Source organism: Bombina bombina, chromosome 6, assembly GCF_027579735.1.
Source record: "Bombina bombina isolate aBomBom1 chromosome 6, aBomBom1.pri, whole genome shotgun sequence".
NCBI classification, from domain to species: domain Eukaryota; kingdom Metazoa; phylum Chordata; class Amphibia; order Anura; family Bombinatoridae; genus Bombina; species Bombina bombina.
In genome coordinates, this window is record NC_069504.1 from 483,170,300 (window position 1) to 483,188,468 (window position 18,169).

General features: G+C 37.6%; 1 protein-coding gene across 1 annotated transcript in view; it reads right to left on the reverse strand.

The window, feature by feature from the left end:
• The window catches only part of MYO9A (myosin IXA), a 294,424-nt gene that overhangs the window by 167,840 nt on the left and 108,415 nt on the right, over nucleotides 1-18,169 (reverse strand). Inside the window, 8 exon segments of the mRNA XM_053717307.1 lie at nucleotides 759-839; nucleotides 1,019-1,141; nucleotides 1,479-1,518; nucleotides 2,015-2,164; nucleotides 2,512-2,587; nucleotides 8,348-8,479; nucleotides 9,555-9,750; nucleotides 10,073-10,214. Of these exon segments, the coding sequence (XP_053573282.1) occupies nucleotides 759-839; nucleotides 1,019-1,141; nucleotides 1,479-1,518; nucleotides 2,015-2,164; nucleotides 2,512-2,587; nucleotides 8,348-8,479; nucleotides 9,555-9,750; nucleotides 10,073-10,214 (940 nt within the window).

Below are 18,169 nucleotides of genomic sequence, written 5' to 3' on the forward strand. Positions count from 1 at the left end.
CTAGAGAACCATAAAGTGTAAACAGAAGTGTCATGAAGAGAAGACATTTATTTAACAAATATTCTTTAAGTATAACCAAATAAGCCATGGCAAACACAATCAGCTGTTTCTATGGGCATTGTCACCATAATGGGTAAAGGGATTATCATTGTCCAATCTGCAGAGTTAACAAATCAGCATCATTGCCATGCTAATAAAGATGGCATAATCTGATATGATAAGGAAGCAATGTCACTGTTCTAAGTATAAAGGTCAGTTCAGTCACAATCCTATCAAGGAGTACAGCACCTTCATCTTAATGGATGAAATTGCAGAGCACTGAGGAAGAACTGTCACCCTGCTGGTAGCATCACCATGAATAATATATGGGTGATCCCCATTATCCTTAAAGGAAAAGATATGACAGAGCCATCATACTAATGAGTAAGGAAAACAGCACCATTCACATGCAGTGTCAGGGAGTCAGCACTGTCAATAAATACAGTATGCAATGCATAAAGAGGTTGCACAGTCACCCTGCTATGTAAAATGTGAGATATTCACCATGCTGCGAAATGGGGGTGAGCACTGTCATACATTTGGGATAAGAAAGTCACAGCATTGGCATATTTCTAAGTAAAGGGATCACAGCATTGTTACACTGTTGGGTAAATGATTCAGTACCATCTCCCTACTGAAAAAAGAGACACAAGCGGTATCCTAATTAGGTATTGCTGTCCATAACACATCCTTACTATGTACGTGGGAAGAAATCTTACCTTTTCTGCATTGGAGCGTACACATTTCACAAAATAGGGCTCTGCCAGGCCCAGAGTCTCCATCAATTTGTTTAAGGAAGCCTGATAAAAAAAAAAAAAAAAGAATAAAATATCAGTTTTAAACTATGTCTAGAAAAACCCAGCATTTAATGACAGGTGGCAAGTGCAATTACAGCCACTATCTGCTCGACTAAGGGGTGATGCAGATCAGTATAGGATAGAAGCTCAAAAGTGAAGGGACACTGGAGTAGAATTAGAACCTGAAACTGGGCGCTGATACTGGGTGGCTTCTTCTTCTTGTGTAGATGCAGAAGAGACTTCGTAATCCGGTCATGAAGCGTCAAATTGGAGAGGTGTTTCAGAGACTTTACATCCAACAAGTGCTAAGATGAGAAAGAAAAAGAATCTTAACAGTAAATAATGGCTTCTACAGATTGTCAATAAGGTCTGCTGGGTACCAACAGGCCATATATAAAAAAAAACACAATAACACATGTTGAGATAGAGGACAAAGGTACAATGGTCAACATAGGGAAGGCAGCGTCAAGAGCATGGGAGGAGTAAACAAATATTAATAAAGTGTGACCTACATAAGAAAACTTACCAAGACTTCTGCCATTATAGCTTACTCTTATTATTCTGCATTACTATTTGTTATGCCTCTAGACAGCTGCATTTTAATTTACTGCCACTGCCCATGCAGTTAGCACAGTTACTCACCTTAGGTAAGGCAGGCTTAGATTTCGTATTCTTATTCCTCCTTAAAGGGGAGAAAAAAAAAAAAAAAAAAAAAAAAAGGGACGTATTTTAGTTAATATAAGATAGTTCAATTTTGTTTCCAGCTACAATAATTTAACACTGCCATTAACCTGCCCAAACATAACATCCAATATTTCACGCAGCCTCTGGCACTTTATACTGCTATTGACTGCTCATGGTTGTCTTGGCTATAAAATCCTAAAATAGAAAAAATAAAAAAACAGCAGCTATCTTGGCCCCTCCTTCCTACTTATTTAAAAGCTAGTCTTCTCATCCAAAAATATTCTATCCACTCAGAAATTGAGCACTCCAAAGCTCTCCAGTGCCGTCTAGTATGTTTTCCCACCAGACACACTACTGATCTATGCTTTCCTTATTTGATCCTTGATGGGATTTAATGTGTTTGTTTCTGGGGTTGTGTATATGTAGTTTGTGGCAATCACTTGAGGAGAATTAACAACCCAGAGATCTCCGTTGCAACCACTCCCCTCACTTACATGAGGATTCCATGAGCTCTTTCCAGCAATTTGCTGTCACTGCTGCTGTTCATGTTAGTGCTGGGTGAGCTGATGAAGATACCACTACCTTCCAGGTAGGAGTTGGATGATGACAGCCGGCTCTGCCTGCGATTACCCCAGCTTAATTCCCTGAAAAAGGGGACATCAGAAGAAAAGGACAGAATGGGCCAAATTGAGATAAGAGGAAGAAAAATAAATCTGAGAAACATAACAGAGAACTGAAAAAAGCATATAGGATTGGCTGTGGGAAGGGTCTAGGCAAAGAAAGCCATAGAACCTAGAAACAAACATAAAAGGGATAATCCTTATATAGTAGAGTGAAAAGTATAAAAAGAGCAGTGCAGGCTAAAAACCTAATTGATTAAAAGAGAGGTGAAAAAAGCTGAAAAGATTATGTAGCTAATAAAAGATATAAATGGCAAATATATGGTTCAATCCATGGGTATGGCAGAGGAAGACAAACAGCTCTCACTCACCTGGGGCTCTTTTCTTGGATTGTGTTTGCCCCATGCAAATCCGAAAGGGGAGTACGTGGTGTCCGTCGCGGAATATCTAAAAGTATAGATGAATTTCAAAATTCAGAGTGCTTTAAAAAGCAGGCAGCTATTATTCCTTCCCCCCTGGTCAAAATGTTACATTTGTTCCTAAATTAGAGTAAGTATATTTCCCTGTATGAGTTTTGTTAATCAGTGTGTATACCTACATTGTGTGCTTTTCTTTGTATTATGTGCCCCTTTTACAATGATCAAATGCCCCATAAAATGCTGGGCACATTTCTAATACACTAAGGGTATAAATATGTGTGGCCCCACATGTATCTTGCTGTACTAATAAAATAGGTTTTGTGCATCATTATGTGCTGCTGTTTTAATCTGGCTATATGTTTGTGTATCCCTCATGTTTTCATCATTTCTGTGACATGCTTAGGTATCCAGCTCTTGCAGCTCCAAAATTTTCCTGTAGACAAAAAAAGGATGTTAGAGATAAAAGGACAGCAAAAGAAAGATGACATAGGAAGCAGGCAGCGTTCCTGGGGTGGCAGAGTGAGATGGTGTGTGGCATGCTTTTCCACAATGTCACATGCTGAGCTGGGAGAACTAGTGACATTAGAAGGGTGAACAGAGGAAGCAACATGCACAGCATAGTTAAATGATCAGCACTGCAATTAGGTATTAGAGCGAGAATCAAAAGCTGCCTGTTGATCTAATTGCCCCACATAAAGGGAAAGTAAAGTCACAATCATGATTCAGACACAGCAGGCAATTTAAACATTTTGTACCATTTACTTGTTTTATCCAATTTGTCTTGTGCATTCTAGTGCATTGTTGAGTGTTTTTAGACTACTAAAAGCATGTGCACACTCCAGATCATATTTAGGTTTACTCTTCAACAAAGGATACCAACAGAAAAAAATAAAATTTAATAATACAAGTAAAAAGTGTAAAAGTGTTTGTTTGTTTTTTACACTTGCATGCTTTATCTAAAATCATGAAAGTTGATTTTTTTACAAAAGCATGGCACAGGTCTAATTTACCCAGCTTAATTTACTAAACAAGTATTTCAGATATCTAAACAAGGTTCTGACCGAGTAAGAAAATAAAGATATATTCAGCTAACTCGCATATAAAAACTTTCTAATCAAACCTAAAAAAGGTACAATTTAAAAAAATATATATAAAAATTACTCCCTCCCGGGTATACAGTTAGCTTAGAAATACTAATCCTGGCAGAAAGCAATTGATTCTCATTTCAAGAGGATGCACAGGGCTAACAATCATGCTTATAGGTGTGTTGGAGCAGCAATATGGTTTCTATACTTTTTTGTTTGTGTGTGATTTTCAGATGCAAAACCTCAGCCATGTTTAAAATCTATTCCTATACCATGATAACACCTACCTGTAAATGAATAGCCTGTACTATGGGGCTGCATGGATTTAGTATATTCCAAATCCTTAGAATTGTGAAAGACTTGCTTAATAATGTGAGCTAAATTAAAAGGACACTGAACCCAATTTTTTTCTTTTGTGATTCAGATAGAGCATGCAATTTTAAGCAACTTTCTAATTGACTCCTATTATCATATTGTCTTTATTCTCTTGGTATCTTTATTTGAAATGCAAGAATGTAAGTTTAGATGCCAGACCATTTTTGGTGAACACACTGTGTTGTTCTTGCTGATTGGTGGATAAATTCACCCACCAATAAACAAGTGCTTTCCATGGTCTGAACCAAAAAATAGCTTAGATGCCTTCTTTTTCAAATAAAGAAAGCAAGAGAACAAAGAAAAATTGATGATAGGAGTACATTACAAAGTTGCTTAAATTTGCATGCTCTATCTGAATCATGAAAGAAAAAATTTGGGTTCAGTGTCCCTTTAATTATGATAGTAACATTGTTCATTACCTACGTATATAACTAGGGCATATATATCTAAAGTTATTAATATTGTCTTTTTGCTTATCAAAATGACGTCAAGCTCTTTTTACATAAAAAATAGAAACAAGATTATGAAGAGTTGTGAATCGGAATAAGTGATTTTAGTAAACTGGTGTGCTTAAGTTATCCATGTATGATGCTGGAATTGTTTGAAATTCAACATTAAAAACCAGGGTGGGTTGACTACATTGAGTGTTTTAAGAATTTTGTTTTCTTTAATAAAAAAATAAAAAAAAATTTAGAGAGAGAGAGAATGTGCCACTTGCGAAAAATGTTTCCAATTTGTTTCAGTTATAAAATTTACTTTTTTCTCTTGGTGTACTTTGTTGAAGAGCATACCTAGGTAGGTACAGGAGCATTCATGTGTCTGGATAACTATATGGCAGCACATTTGTTACAACATTACACATATCTGGAAAAACTGCTGCCAAATACTGTTCAAACGTATAGAACATTGCACCAGACATAGCAGTAACATGGCTACCTTATATTATTCAAGAACCACGCGCACGCCTGAGCTTACCTAGGTATTCTCTTTGAAAAAGGATACCAAGACAATGATAATAGAAGCAAATAGGAAAGTTTTTTTTATATTGCCTGCTCTTTCTGAACCATGGTGGTTTCAGTTTGACTTTCATGTCCCAGAATTAAACTAAGAAACTAGACAAAGAACCACACACTTATAGTCATTTAGATTGTAGGCTTCAAAACAAAACTAATTTGGCAATAGCACCAGGGTTTGAAAGCAAATTGTAATACATAAAATCTATAATTTAGTGAACCACTGGGCTCATCATAAATGAACATGACACAAATGTATGAATAAAATATCACCAAAACTCTTCTACAGCCCAAAACTATCATTTGAATCAGTTTAGGAAGTGAAACCAAGCAGTACTCCTTGGTGTATGCTGTGCAATGCTGGTAACTAAGACTTTATATCTCTGATGTTTTGTAATTGCACAAACAAGGTGCTTTTTATAGAACTGCAATTGTTTTAGACATTTCAGAGGGAACTTTATCATTTGAGATGCGCATTACTAATTTTTTGGGTAGTAGAGAAGCCAATTTTAAATTATTTAGAAGGTGTATTTATGGTAGACAGAGTGAAAAGTACTTTAAAAGGGACATAAAATGAGTCGGGATAGAGACAAAATATAATAATATGTACTTTAATTACTTTACCTGCAAATTTATACTGCAGTGCCTCGCCATTAACCCTAACTTTTTAGTTTTTTTAATTGCACAGCTCAAACTCCCCCCATACATGTCCTTCTATGGCTGTATCTATATCTATTATTGTTTTGGTAGAATGCAAAAGTGCGTAGGCATTATCTGCTGGAGCATGCCTAGACGCTGTGACCTCAGTTGAAATACAATGCCTGTGTCTAAACACTGATAAGGGGGTGGAGCAGACTACTCCAGACAGAATGGCTTTGTAACTCATTTTGATTATTTTTAAAAATTATTTTAAAATACTTGCCAGCAAACTTTTAAGCAAACTATTTTTACTTAATTGTCCCTTTTAGGATATGCACAGATCTCAACATGTTTTATGGCACTTTAACTCCGGCACTGAAATTCAGGGGCAAACTTTTTGTTAAGGCCAGGTTTATGTTTAAAAATGTACAAAAGACAAGATTAGTCATGGTTTATTAAACTTGAATTTACTGGGTATTCCAAGCTTAAACCCAGGGGAACTATTCCAAGCCTGCTGTTAAAGGGATATTAAACAGTATGAGATTGTAATATAAAATAATATATAATACTACATTTATTTAGTTTTATTATCCTATAATTTACATCTGAAAATTGTTTTTCTTTAAATTCCACCGAGTTTCTATAAAGTTATGGGCACTGCCATTTTTTAGCTTAAGTTTCCCCTTATCTATCTTTACTGCTGAGGACAGTTAAGGACATATATATATATATCCGGCAAACAAGGCTGTGTGGAACAAACAGGAGGTAAATAGATATCTAGGTGAAACATAATAAAATACATAATCTAAATTAAAATAATCTGAGGATTCAGTTAAACTGTATAGGTTTTAAAGCCTTAAGGAGAAATTAAAGGGTTAAAAAAGGCATGCTCATAAGGAGTACAGTTTCAGTTAAGCTGAAAGTTTTTACACACCGCACGCAGGTTTTCCTTTACACGATAAATACTGTTGGTTAATGGAAACACTAGCAACCTTCATACATGCTTTAACTAAAAACAATTAAGCTAGCAATATAATTACTCTGACAAGGTTAAAAAAAAACACCAACAAAGATTTGATAAATAATAGAAGAAAAATGTTGCAAACTCAATGTAATCAACCGCATAGTTCATATGGTAATGTTAGGAATTAGAGAAATCAGTAAATATATTTTATTATAAAACTGAACTAAATAAATTAGAATTGAAAAAGGATCTAAAAATATTGCTGAGCTCTAATACGGTAATTTGATTAGTGTCATAATTTCAGGTATCAAACACAACTTGTTCGTTCAGTCAGGAATGTATTGTTTATTGGCACACTTTATATTCTCCAATGAAAAAAATAGAAGACATTTAGCATGGATGGGCGAATATAAAAACTGCATACCTTTAAAAGTTTAGTTGTATAAAAGTTTTTAGGCATGCACATGCATTATTTAAAATGTATGTATTTTAGTGGTGTGGGTATGTCTGTAAGCTGGTCCTAGCATAAAATGGGACAAGACAAAGGTTATGTTTATGGATATATCTCTGTGTATGCATATGTATAAGTATCTGTGTGTTGGGTGTATTTATATATAAATAAAAGTCTGATGAAAGAGTAGTACAGAGAAAACAATCACAATAAAAATGTGATTATTAATTAGTGTCTCTTCTATAGCTGCTGCTGTAAATATCTTTGAAAGCATCGCAGTTGGCTGAAGTTTACAGAGGCAAGTTCAGGGTTCCTACTTGGAGAGAGAGTGTGTGTGCACACGTGTGTGTATACTGTATATGGCTGGAAAAATGTTTAGCCCTGTGTACATGTCTATATATAATAAAAATATATATATATTTATAATTCACACAAGGTTTTAGGCATGAATTAATGAATGATGTACATAGATCAGTCACAGATGACTGATAAATGATAGGTCTGTATGAATTTATAGAATCGGAAACACATATTTATGGAAAATGTCCCTCCAAAAAGAATTGTGGTTATTTTCTTTTTTTAAGTACATACAAAAAGAAACGTATATGGAAATGTAGGATACACTGTGTTTCACTTGTCAGTAACGCACCTGACCATTAACTTTGTAGTCGTTTCAAGCCATCACAGAAATAAATTACTTTGGCATACCAATGGCTGCGATGCTACATAAGTTAACACTTGCTTTGTAAAAGTACAGCTAGTGCAATGTACTGTAATTCTTTATTTTATTTTTTAATGTTTTTTGCTTATTGTCTCCCTTTGATATTAGGACAAAACAATTAAATAAGTTTGGATTTACAGATGTTCAGTCAGAGAGGATTCTGGGAGTCGATATATTTTATCATAATATACTTTGGAATGAGCGTACATCCATGAGGAAGCTTGGATTGCTGTTATAGCATATACTACTAGTGTGCTTTAGTGCACACATACAGTCCAAGAGGATTGTGGGACAGATTTCATTGTACATAAAGAATATGCTTACATTATGTATATGCAATTGTGCAAATAGCTCTTCTGAGAAGGGAGTCTCTGAGTGTGCCAGTAAATACACAGCTGATAAGAATCATGCATTGTTGTTAATGTAGATAATGTATATTTGCCTGTGAATTGTGTGTATGTTTAGTCAGGAGGTCCTGGATTTGTAGCCTGTGTGTATGTTTGTGTTTTGTCAGAAAGGATTTTGTGAGGTGAGCCTTACTGTATTGGTCGGTCTGACACTTCTGCAGGATCTGTAAGCTCCTTTGGTGGACGGGGTGCTGCAGAAAGCTAAAGCTAGAAAGGCCTTTGTGAGCTGAGCCAGGGGTACCTGTTGTACAGGGGGAACCCGAGCCTTGAGAGCAAACACACAGGAAGAGAAGACAGAGACAGATTAACCAGAGGGAGTGTTGAATAACCCAGAAATGTGTCTACCAATCCCAGAAATAAGAGACAGATAAGAGAGGGCTTTGTGACCCTTTCACATATAAAGGGCCACAATTTATACTAAAACTATGAGTTAAAAATAACAGCCACCAGTTACTCACCTTAGCATTGTTACGGCCCCCACTACTGTAAATTAAACGCAACACTAACCGTTTTCCAAAGTTACTGATAAACACCAGCTGAATTCCAGCATGACTCATTCTTACAATACACACAATATTAACCAGTCATCTCCAAGTCACAAATTGCTAATTTTTCTACAAGTGTTATACACTCAAGTCGGCTACTCATTAAATATTTCAAGTTTCCAATATAAAACTTACAATAACACACCCATCAGAAACCATCAACTCATTATAACCTTTATTATACAGCAAAATTTCAACTACCAGCATGTATATTACTAAACATTTACAGCTTATTGGTCTTAAGATCTAGTTAATTCAATATCATAATTAACCCCCACTATACTAACAACTTCCTAGCCACGTTAGTGACAACAAATAGAGAATTACCACTAATGCTTTATCAGCATCTACTGCACCACTCTTGTAAATGCATGCAATAAACACACTATAAGAATCAGCAAGCTATAATGGCTTTAATGTTTGCATCACCCATCTTGCCAGAATATTATTTTGCAAATATCAGTAAGGCCTGCTAAGTATATTCTGTATCAAAGTAGATATATGTAGATACCAGCATAGAAACCATTTACCCATCTCTCCTAGTTAAAAAGAAATATATATATATATATATACACACATTATATATATATATATATATATATATATATATATATATATATATATATATATATATATATATGTGTGTATATATATATATATATTCCACTATAAATCATACCAGATAACCACCCTTATAGGTCCAATGTAGCAAACAATAACTAGAACATCCCTGGTACTATAAAGAAGGTATGAACCATGCTCAAACAATTTCCCAAAATATAAAAAAACACTTACCAGCCTTCTTGCCACTACTGTTTCTTCCATGTTGCCTGAATGCCCAAAGTGCTCTGAAGAATGCTCTCAACAGTGCCCAACGGAATGCTCCTACTGGGCTGATAGCTATCATTCCACGGATAAAGGCGTTGCGGCTACTGCGCAGTAGCGCTACAATGTCGGGACGCATGTGATCAGTGTTCTTTTCTCGAAAATCCTGCAGAGTTTATGGGGCACAACTACGACTCAGTATTGCACAATATTAATTGTTTTTACACTAGCTAATCATGTGAATATACCTATTCTGCCTGAATGCCTCTCTTCTTCATATGTATGCATATCTACTCAGGTAGACATCAATAACCTTTTACAAACAGGTCCACAAAATGTCATAAGCCATGCTCCCTGAAACCACTGAAAGGAATTTAAATATCTATGTATTTTTGTCAGGTTCATACAATTTAAGATTAGTGTCAGGATGTGTTTTTCTTTCTAGTGTAGAAGGCCTGATACCAGTTTCTACTCTGCCCTAATCTTACCTTCACCCCATATTTGACTTTGCCAGCATAGTGATGAATGATGAAAGCCGGCTCCATGACTGCCGGAAACTCAATATATCGGTTGCCTTCATGGTGACGCTTAAACTTTTCAAGCAGAGTCTGGTGAGTAGCCTGAGGGAAGCTGAAGAGAACACACAAGGTCAGTGACAGAGGAGAAAGAGAAAAATAAAGAGACAGAGACTAAAAAAAGAGAAGGAGGGAAAAGAAATGGAATCATAGATTTTAACACCAGATAAGAACTAAAAGGACCCATCCAGTTTGGGCATAATTCCTTCTGATGATTAACAATCCTGAGGTTTGAACAAGAGAGGCACAGATGTAGAAAGAGATAAATGCCTCCTTAATGGGACATACAATTGAATTACTAGCATTTTTGCAGAAGGAAACCCAGAAGTAAAGGAAGTCCATTGTAAGAAATGCAATGATGTGCATTTGAAATTCTAGTTTCTGTTCCTTTAACAAAAATAATAATAATAAGACAATTATAATAATAATATATATGTATGTATATATATATATATATATATATATATATATATATATATATATATATATATATACATACATACACACACATACACACACACACACATATATATATATATATACACACACACACACACACACACACACACATACATATATAACAAAATGTATGCTTACCTGATTACCTTATTTCTTTTTTGACACGATGAGTCCACGAATCATCTTAATTACTAATGGGATATTCACCTCCTGGTCAGCAGGAGGCGGCAAAGAGCAGCACAGCAAAGCTGTTAAATATCACCTCCTTTCGCTCCCAACCCAGTAATTCAACCGAAGTAAAGGAGAGAAAGGAAGTAACAAGGTGCAGAGGTGTCTGAAGTTTATAATAACCAACAACCTGTCTCTTACAAAAAACAGGGCGGACCGTTGACTCATCGTGTCAAAAAAGAAATAAATTTATCAGGTAAGCATAAATTTTGTTTTTCTTTTTAATGACACAATGAGTCCACGGATCATCTTAATTACTAATGGGAATCAATACCCAAGCTAGAGTACACATATGATACGGGAGGGACAAGACAGGGAACCTAAACGGAAGGCACCACTGCTTGAAGAACCTTTCTCCCAAAAGCAGCCTCAGCCGAGGCAAAAGTGTCAAACTTGTAGAATTTTGAAAAAGTGTGAAGAGAGGACCAAGTTGCAACCTTGCAAATCTGTTCCACTGAAGCTTCATTCTTGAATGCCCATGAGGAAGCAACAGCCCTTGTTGAATGAGCCGTAACTCTCTCTGGAGGCTGCTGTCCAGCAGTCTCATATGCAAAACGTATGATACTCTTCAGCCAAAAAGAAAGAGCAGTAGCCGTAGCGTTATGTCCCTTACGTTTTCCTGAAAAAAACCACAAACAAGGCAGAAGACTGATGAAATTCCTTAGTCGCCTGCAGGTAAAACTTTAAAGCACAAACCACGTCCAAATTGTACAGAAGCCTTTCCTTCTGAGAGGTAGGATTAGGACACAATGAAGGAACAATCTCCTGATTAATGTTCCTATCAGAAACAACTTTAGGAAGAAATCCTAATTTAGTACGTAAAACTACCTTATCTGAATGAAAAATAAGATAATGGGACTCATACTCAAATGCCGAGAGCTCTGACACTCTGCGAGCAGAAGAAATAGCAACAAGAAATAAAACTTTCCAAGATAACAAGTTAATTTCTAAGGAATGCATAGGCTCAAACAGAGCCCCTTGAAGAAGTTTAAGAACTAAATTCAAACTCCATGGAGGAGTAACTGGTTTGAACAAAGGTCTTATCCTGACTAAGGCCTGACAAAATGATTGTACATCTGGAACATCTGCTAGACATTTGTCTAACAAAATAGATAAGGCAGAGATTTGACCCCTTAGGGAACTTGTCGATAATCCTTTCTCAAAACCCTCTTGGAGAAAGGATACAATTCTAGGAATCCTAACATTACTCCATGAGTAGCCCTTGGATTCACACCAATAGAGATATTTATGCCATATCTTATAGTAAATCTTTCTAGTTACAGGCTTCCGAGCCTGAATCATGGTCTCAATGACCGATTCAGAAAAGTCCCGCTTGGATAAAATTAAGCGTTCAATCTCCAAGCAGTCTGCTTCAGAGAAACTAGATTTGGGTGAAGGAAGGGCCCTTGAATTAGAAGGTCCTTCCTCAACGGAAGTCTCCAAGGTGGCAGAGATGACATGTCCACCAGATCTGCACACCAAATCCTGCAAGGCCAAGCCGGTGCAATGAGTATCACTGATGCCCTCTCCTGCTTGATTCTAGCAATGACCCGAGAAAGAAGAGCAAACGGAGGAAATAGGTATGCTAGACTGAAGGTCCAAGGAACCACCAGAGCGTCTATCATTTCCGCCTGGGGGTCCCTGGACCTCGATCCGTATCTCGGGAGCTTGGCATTCTGTCGAAATGCCATGAGATCTAATTCCGGCTGACCCCACTTGAGAATCAGGCTGGAGAACACTTCCGGATGGAGTTCCCACTCCCACGGATGAAAGGTCTGCCTGCTCAGGAAGTCCGCCTCCCAGTTGTCCACCCCTGGGATATGGATCGCCGACAGGCAGCAAGAATGGGCCTCCACCCACTGAATTATTTTGGTTACCTCTGTCATCGCTAAGGTACTCGTCGTTCCTCCCTGATGATTGATGTAAGCCACTGAAGTTATATTGTCCGACTGGAACCTGATAAACTGGACCGAGGCTAACTGGGGCCAGGCCAGAAGAGCACTGAAGATCGCTCTCAGCTACAGAATGTTTATAGGAAGAACAGACTCTGACCGAGTCCAAACTCCCTGAGCCTTTAGGGAGCCCCAGACTGCTCCCCACCCTAGAAGGCTGGCATCTGTTGTCACAATCACCCAAAATAGTCTGCGAAAGCAGGTTCCTTGGGAGAGATGCTGGAGAGATAACCACCATTGAAGGGAATCCCTTGTCTCCTGCTCCAGTAGTATTCGAGGAGACAAATCCACATAATCTCCGTTCCATTGCCTGAGCATGCTTAACTGCAGGGGTCTGAGGTGAAACGGGCAAACGGGATAATGTCCATTGTCGCCACCATCAGCCTGATTACCTCCATGCATTGAGCCACTGATGGCCAAGGAGTGGACTGAAGAACTAGACAAGTATCGATAATCTTTGATTTCCTGACTTCTGTCAGAAAAATCTTCATTGATAGGGAATCTATTATGGTTCCCAAGAAAGTTACCCTTGTATTTGGGACTAAGGAACTCTTTTCCAAATTTACCTTCCACCCGTGAGATCGCAGGAAGGTTAACACCATGTCCGTGTGGGATCTTGCTTGTTGTAAGAATGGTGCCTGAACTAGGATGTCGTCCTGATAGGGTGCCACTGCGATGCCCCGTAACCGAAGCACCGCCAACAGCGATCCCAGAACCTTTGTGAAAATTCTGGGAGCTGTGGCAAGATCGAAAGGAAGAGCCACGAACTGGAAGTGTTTGTCCAGAAAGGCACTTGTGATGATCCCTGTGAATGGGAACATGCAGGTACGCGTCCTTTAAATCCACTGTTGTCATAAATTGAGCCTCTTGGATCAAAGGAATGGAACGAATAGTTTCCATCTTGAAGGACGGTACCCTGAGAAATTTGTTTAGACTCTTGAGATCTAAAATTGGTCTTAAGGTTCCCTCTTTTTTTTGGGAACCACGAACAGAAGGGAATAAAAACCCAGATCCTGTTCCTGTATTGGAACGGGAACAATCACTCCCAGGTCGGAGAGGTCTCCTACACAGTGTAAGAACGCCTCTCTTTTTGTCTGGTCTGCAGATAATCTTGAAAGTAGAAACCTGCTTCTGGGAGGAAAACTTTTGAACTCTAATTTGTAGACCTGGGACACTATTTATATTGCCCAGGGATCCTGAACATCTCAAACCCAAGTCTGAGCGAAGAAGGAAAGTCTGCCTCCTACAAGATCCGGTCCCGGATCAGGGGCATGCCCTTCATGCTGTCTTTGATTCAATAGCAGGCTTTTTGGATTGTTTTCCCTTATTCCAAGACTGATTGGGTCTCCATGCAGGTTTAGACTGTTAATGCATGGAAGCGGTAGAGGAAGAATTTTCCTTGAAATTACTCTGTCGTCCTTTTTGTTTGTTTCTCTTATCTTGAGGGAGAAAATTACCTTTACCTCCCGTGATATCAGAGATAATTTCCATCAAGCCAGGTCCAAACAAGGTCTTCCCCTTGTAAGGAATAGCTAGAAGCTTAGACTTAGAGGACACATCCGCAGACCAAGGTTTTAACCATAAGGCTCTGCGAGCTAGAATAGAGAAACCGGAAATCTTTGCTCCCAATTTGATAACTTGAAGGGAAGCATCCGTTAAAAATAAAGGAATTAGCAAGTTTAAGAGCTTTTATCCTATCCTGGATTTCATCCAGAGAAGTTTCTGTCCTGAGAGCATCAGACAACGCATCAAACCAATATGCCGCCGCCGCACTAGTGACGGTAGCAATGCACACAGCTGGTTGCCATTGTAAGCCCTGGTGTACATAAATCTTTTTAAGTAGACCCTCTAATTTCTTGCCAATAGAATCTTTGAAAGCACAACTATCCTCTATGGGAATAGTAGTTCTCTTAGCTAAGGTGAAAACAGCTCCTTCCACCTTGGGAACTGTTTGCCAAGTCTCCTTAATAGAGTCGGCTATGGGAAACATCTTTTTAAATATAGAAGATGGAGAAAAAGGTATACCCGGTCTCTCCCACTCCTTAGCAATGATCTCAGAAGCTCGGTCAGGGGCCGGAAACACGTCTGTCGAGGAAGGAACCTCGAAATATTTGTTCTGCTTACTGGATTTCTTAGGAACAACAACTACCGTGGAGTCGCGGTCGTCCAATGTAGCTAAAACCTCCTTAAGTAATAGACGGAGGTGTTCTAGCTTAAACCTGAAAGATACCACTTCAGTATCAGCAAGAGGAATTACACTGTCCGAATCTGAAATTTCACCTTCAGATGCTACTACGGTATCCTCCTCTTCAGGCTTCTGGGAGGGGACCTCCGAAATAGCAACAACTGCGTCAGAAACCTCTCTTACTGAATGTCTGATTTTCCTCTTACGCTTTCCCTGCAACATTGAAAAAGCAGACAATGCATCTGAAATTGTAGAAGACATGAGAGAAGCGATGTCTTTTAAAGTAACCCCAACTGGAGCCACCGAGGAAACGCAGGGCACTGCATGTGAGGGCGGACAATTTTGGGACGTTTGAGGAGAAAGCTGCGGCATAAATTGAACATTGTCATTAGATTCCTTACCCGCATCCTCCTTAGAGAATGTTGGCTCAGGAATTTTTTTTATCCCTGTAACTTATAGTCCTCTCAAAACAAGAGGAACAAAAAGGGATTGGTGGTTCCACATTGGCATCAAAACATAAAGTACAAGTGACATTTTGCAGGGCCTCATGGTCTATTATTACTCTTAATGAATAGAACCTCTGTAGATGGAATAGAAATGGCGCGCAACTATAGGAATCTCGTCACACTAAGCCCTGCCCCTCGTGGGCATCTCTATTAACAATCTCCCGGTTGGTATTATACAAGTAAAACCGCCGGGAGCTCAGTGGAACCGCCAAAAAAAGTATGCAGCATCCCCAACCCCAGTGCCTGCTATTGCAAAAAATTTGTGGAACTAAGTTCCACAGACAGAAAATGCTTGTATAGCACTCTTATGCCCAGACTATTATAAGGGCAGAAAACAAAGAAAATAAATGAATAAAATTAAACTTTTATTAGTACTCTTAAAAGATGGGTAAATGACATACACTATTAAAATCCCTACCATAAGCAGTATGGCTGAAAGTAATGTATTTGTCACTTTTAAAAATCTGTGATGGCCTTTATCTGTTGATGTTGATTTGATAGAGGCAACCTAGTTGTACAGTGTTTACTATATATATATATATATATATATATAGTCAGTTATTAATTTGAACTGTTAATAATAACTGTAGCTATAGAGATTAATAATATTATGATTACTTTATTTTGTGATATATTGCAAGTTCCAATCCTGTTCTAATCATTTAATTGCTCTATGGATGTCGGTTTACTCAGCTAATATATTTAGCCTCGGTAAAGATATCAATATAATATAGTCAGGATACCTTATTATAATACATACAGTGCTTGGAGGTTATATACCTTTATATGCATCCTTGTATATAGATAAGGTTGCAATTATATACTTTATGTACAAGTTGTATATATGTGTGTGTATTAAGATTCCACTTGTATTAATTTTATCCCAGTAATATGTTAAGTACTATTTAACACCTGTTTGTACCACAAGGAGTCAGATACTGGTTTAAATCTGATCGTGTATTTACTGTTTTACTGGGTGTTATTGAGAATTTTATTTTAGTCTGATCCTCTGTCTCCAGGGGAACACATCAATATAAAACACTGAGTATTTGTGCTTGATGGTTTACTTGACAACACTTGATACCGTTGGTACTGATCAGAAATTACTATGAAAATCCTGACCATTTAAGAATTTTCGTTCATAAGTTATCAATATTGATTTAAGATTGTTACCTTGTTTCGTACCTTAGCTGCTATATACCTCTTCAGTATGTTATAAATGAATAATCCACTTGAGTATAGTTATAGCTCAAAATTGTTAGTTTATTTCGTGATAAGGCTACTATGCTTTTCTAATGTGTTATAAATGGGTTGTCTATTTGTATTTGGTGGTTAGTACTATCAAGCGCTGTTAGTTTTTTTTATTAAATATATTTTTATTGAGGTTGTGAGAAATATTACATAAAATATTCATCCAATGACAGTGATAACATAGCATTGAAAGAAACATTATGAGCACAAAAACATAGCAAAGAAGTAGAGAGATAACCGCTCTAGGCATAAATTCTGTGCATCCCTAGGAGAACATAAGTGCAATAACTATGAAATATACAGCTATGTCTGGTGTTCAGACTGAAAGTATGTAGATGAAAAAATTTACAACAAGTAACAAGTACATGAAAGTGATATTGCAAGACAAGCACAGCTAGTATGTCAGTAAAGGATAATGGAACCTCAGTTTTATATTATATAACTAGTATAAATGGTCCCCACATTGCCATAAAGAACGTTCATGAAGCTGTTTATTCCAGTATAATTGGGGCAAGTGTGGATTAGCTTTTGTTTGGTCGCTTTTGGACCAAATTAGCGATGAAGGGGTAAGGGAAGTCCAGAGGGCAAGAGCCGCTATAAGTGATGTAAGGAAGGGGATGGGGAGCGGAGCCATTTAGGATACCAGAATAGTAATGTGGAGGGAGTGAATGAAGGTCATGTTATATAGTTATAAAGGTGGACTCTATAAGGAACTACTTACTGTTTAGATGACTAATAGGGAGGGACATAGCTAGTTCAAGGTATAATAATTAACGGAATAGGACTTAACCATTACATGTGATACACCTAGAGAGCCCTGGATATAATGGTGTGTTAGCATCAGTTAGAAATTGTGAATGATGCTCCATATGACGTGTAGCGACTGAAATATTATCTAGTATTGAGCCACATATAATGGGCGATAATACTCCAAGGTCCCGGCCACAGATCCAGCAGTACATCACTGTAAATGTTAGGCATATTAAATATAAAAAACATAGCTGCAACATCAAAAGAAGTCCTGAGTATATATAGTACTATATACTGCTATCACGGAGGCTTACTACTCTTCTAGGTGCATACTAAAGCCCAAATCCTTATAGATATGGAAGGAACATCTATCTAATCCTATGAAGAATAAGAGGATCAAAGCTTAATACATATTACAGGTTAATGTTTAGTTCTAAACAGATCCCTCATATCTAATTGCCTTTATACATATAATTGACCTTGCTAATGACACATTAGCACCAGAAGGTAGGGGTGCTCATATGTAAACATCCCCTTGAAGCCGTAGTGTAGATACTAGTGAGAGTGTGCATGCACACACCCCCACGCATATATACACATAGATATATACACACACACACACACACACATACATACATACGCAAACACATTCACATATATACACAAACATATTTGGGTG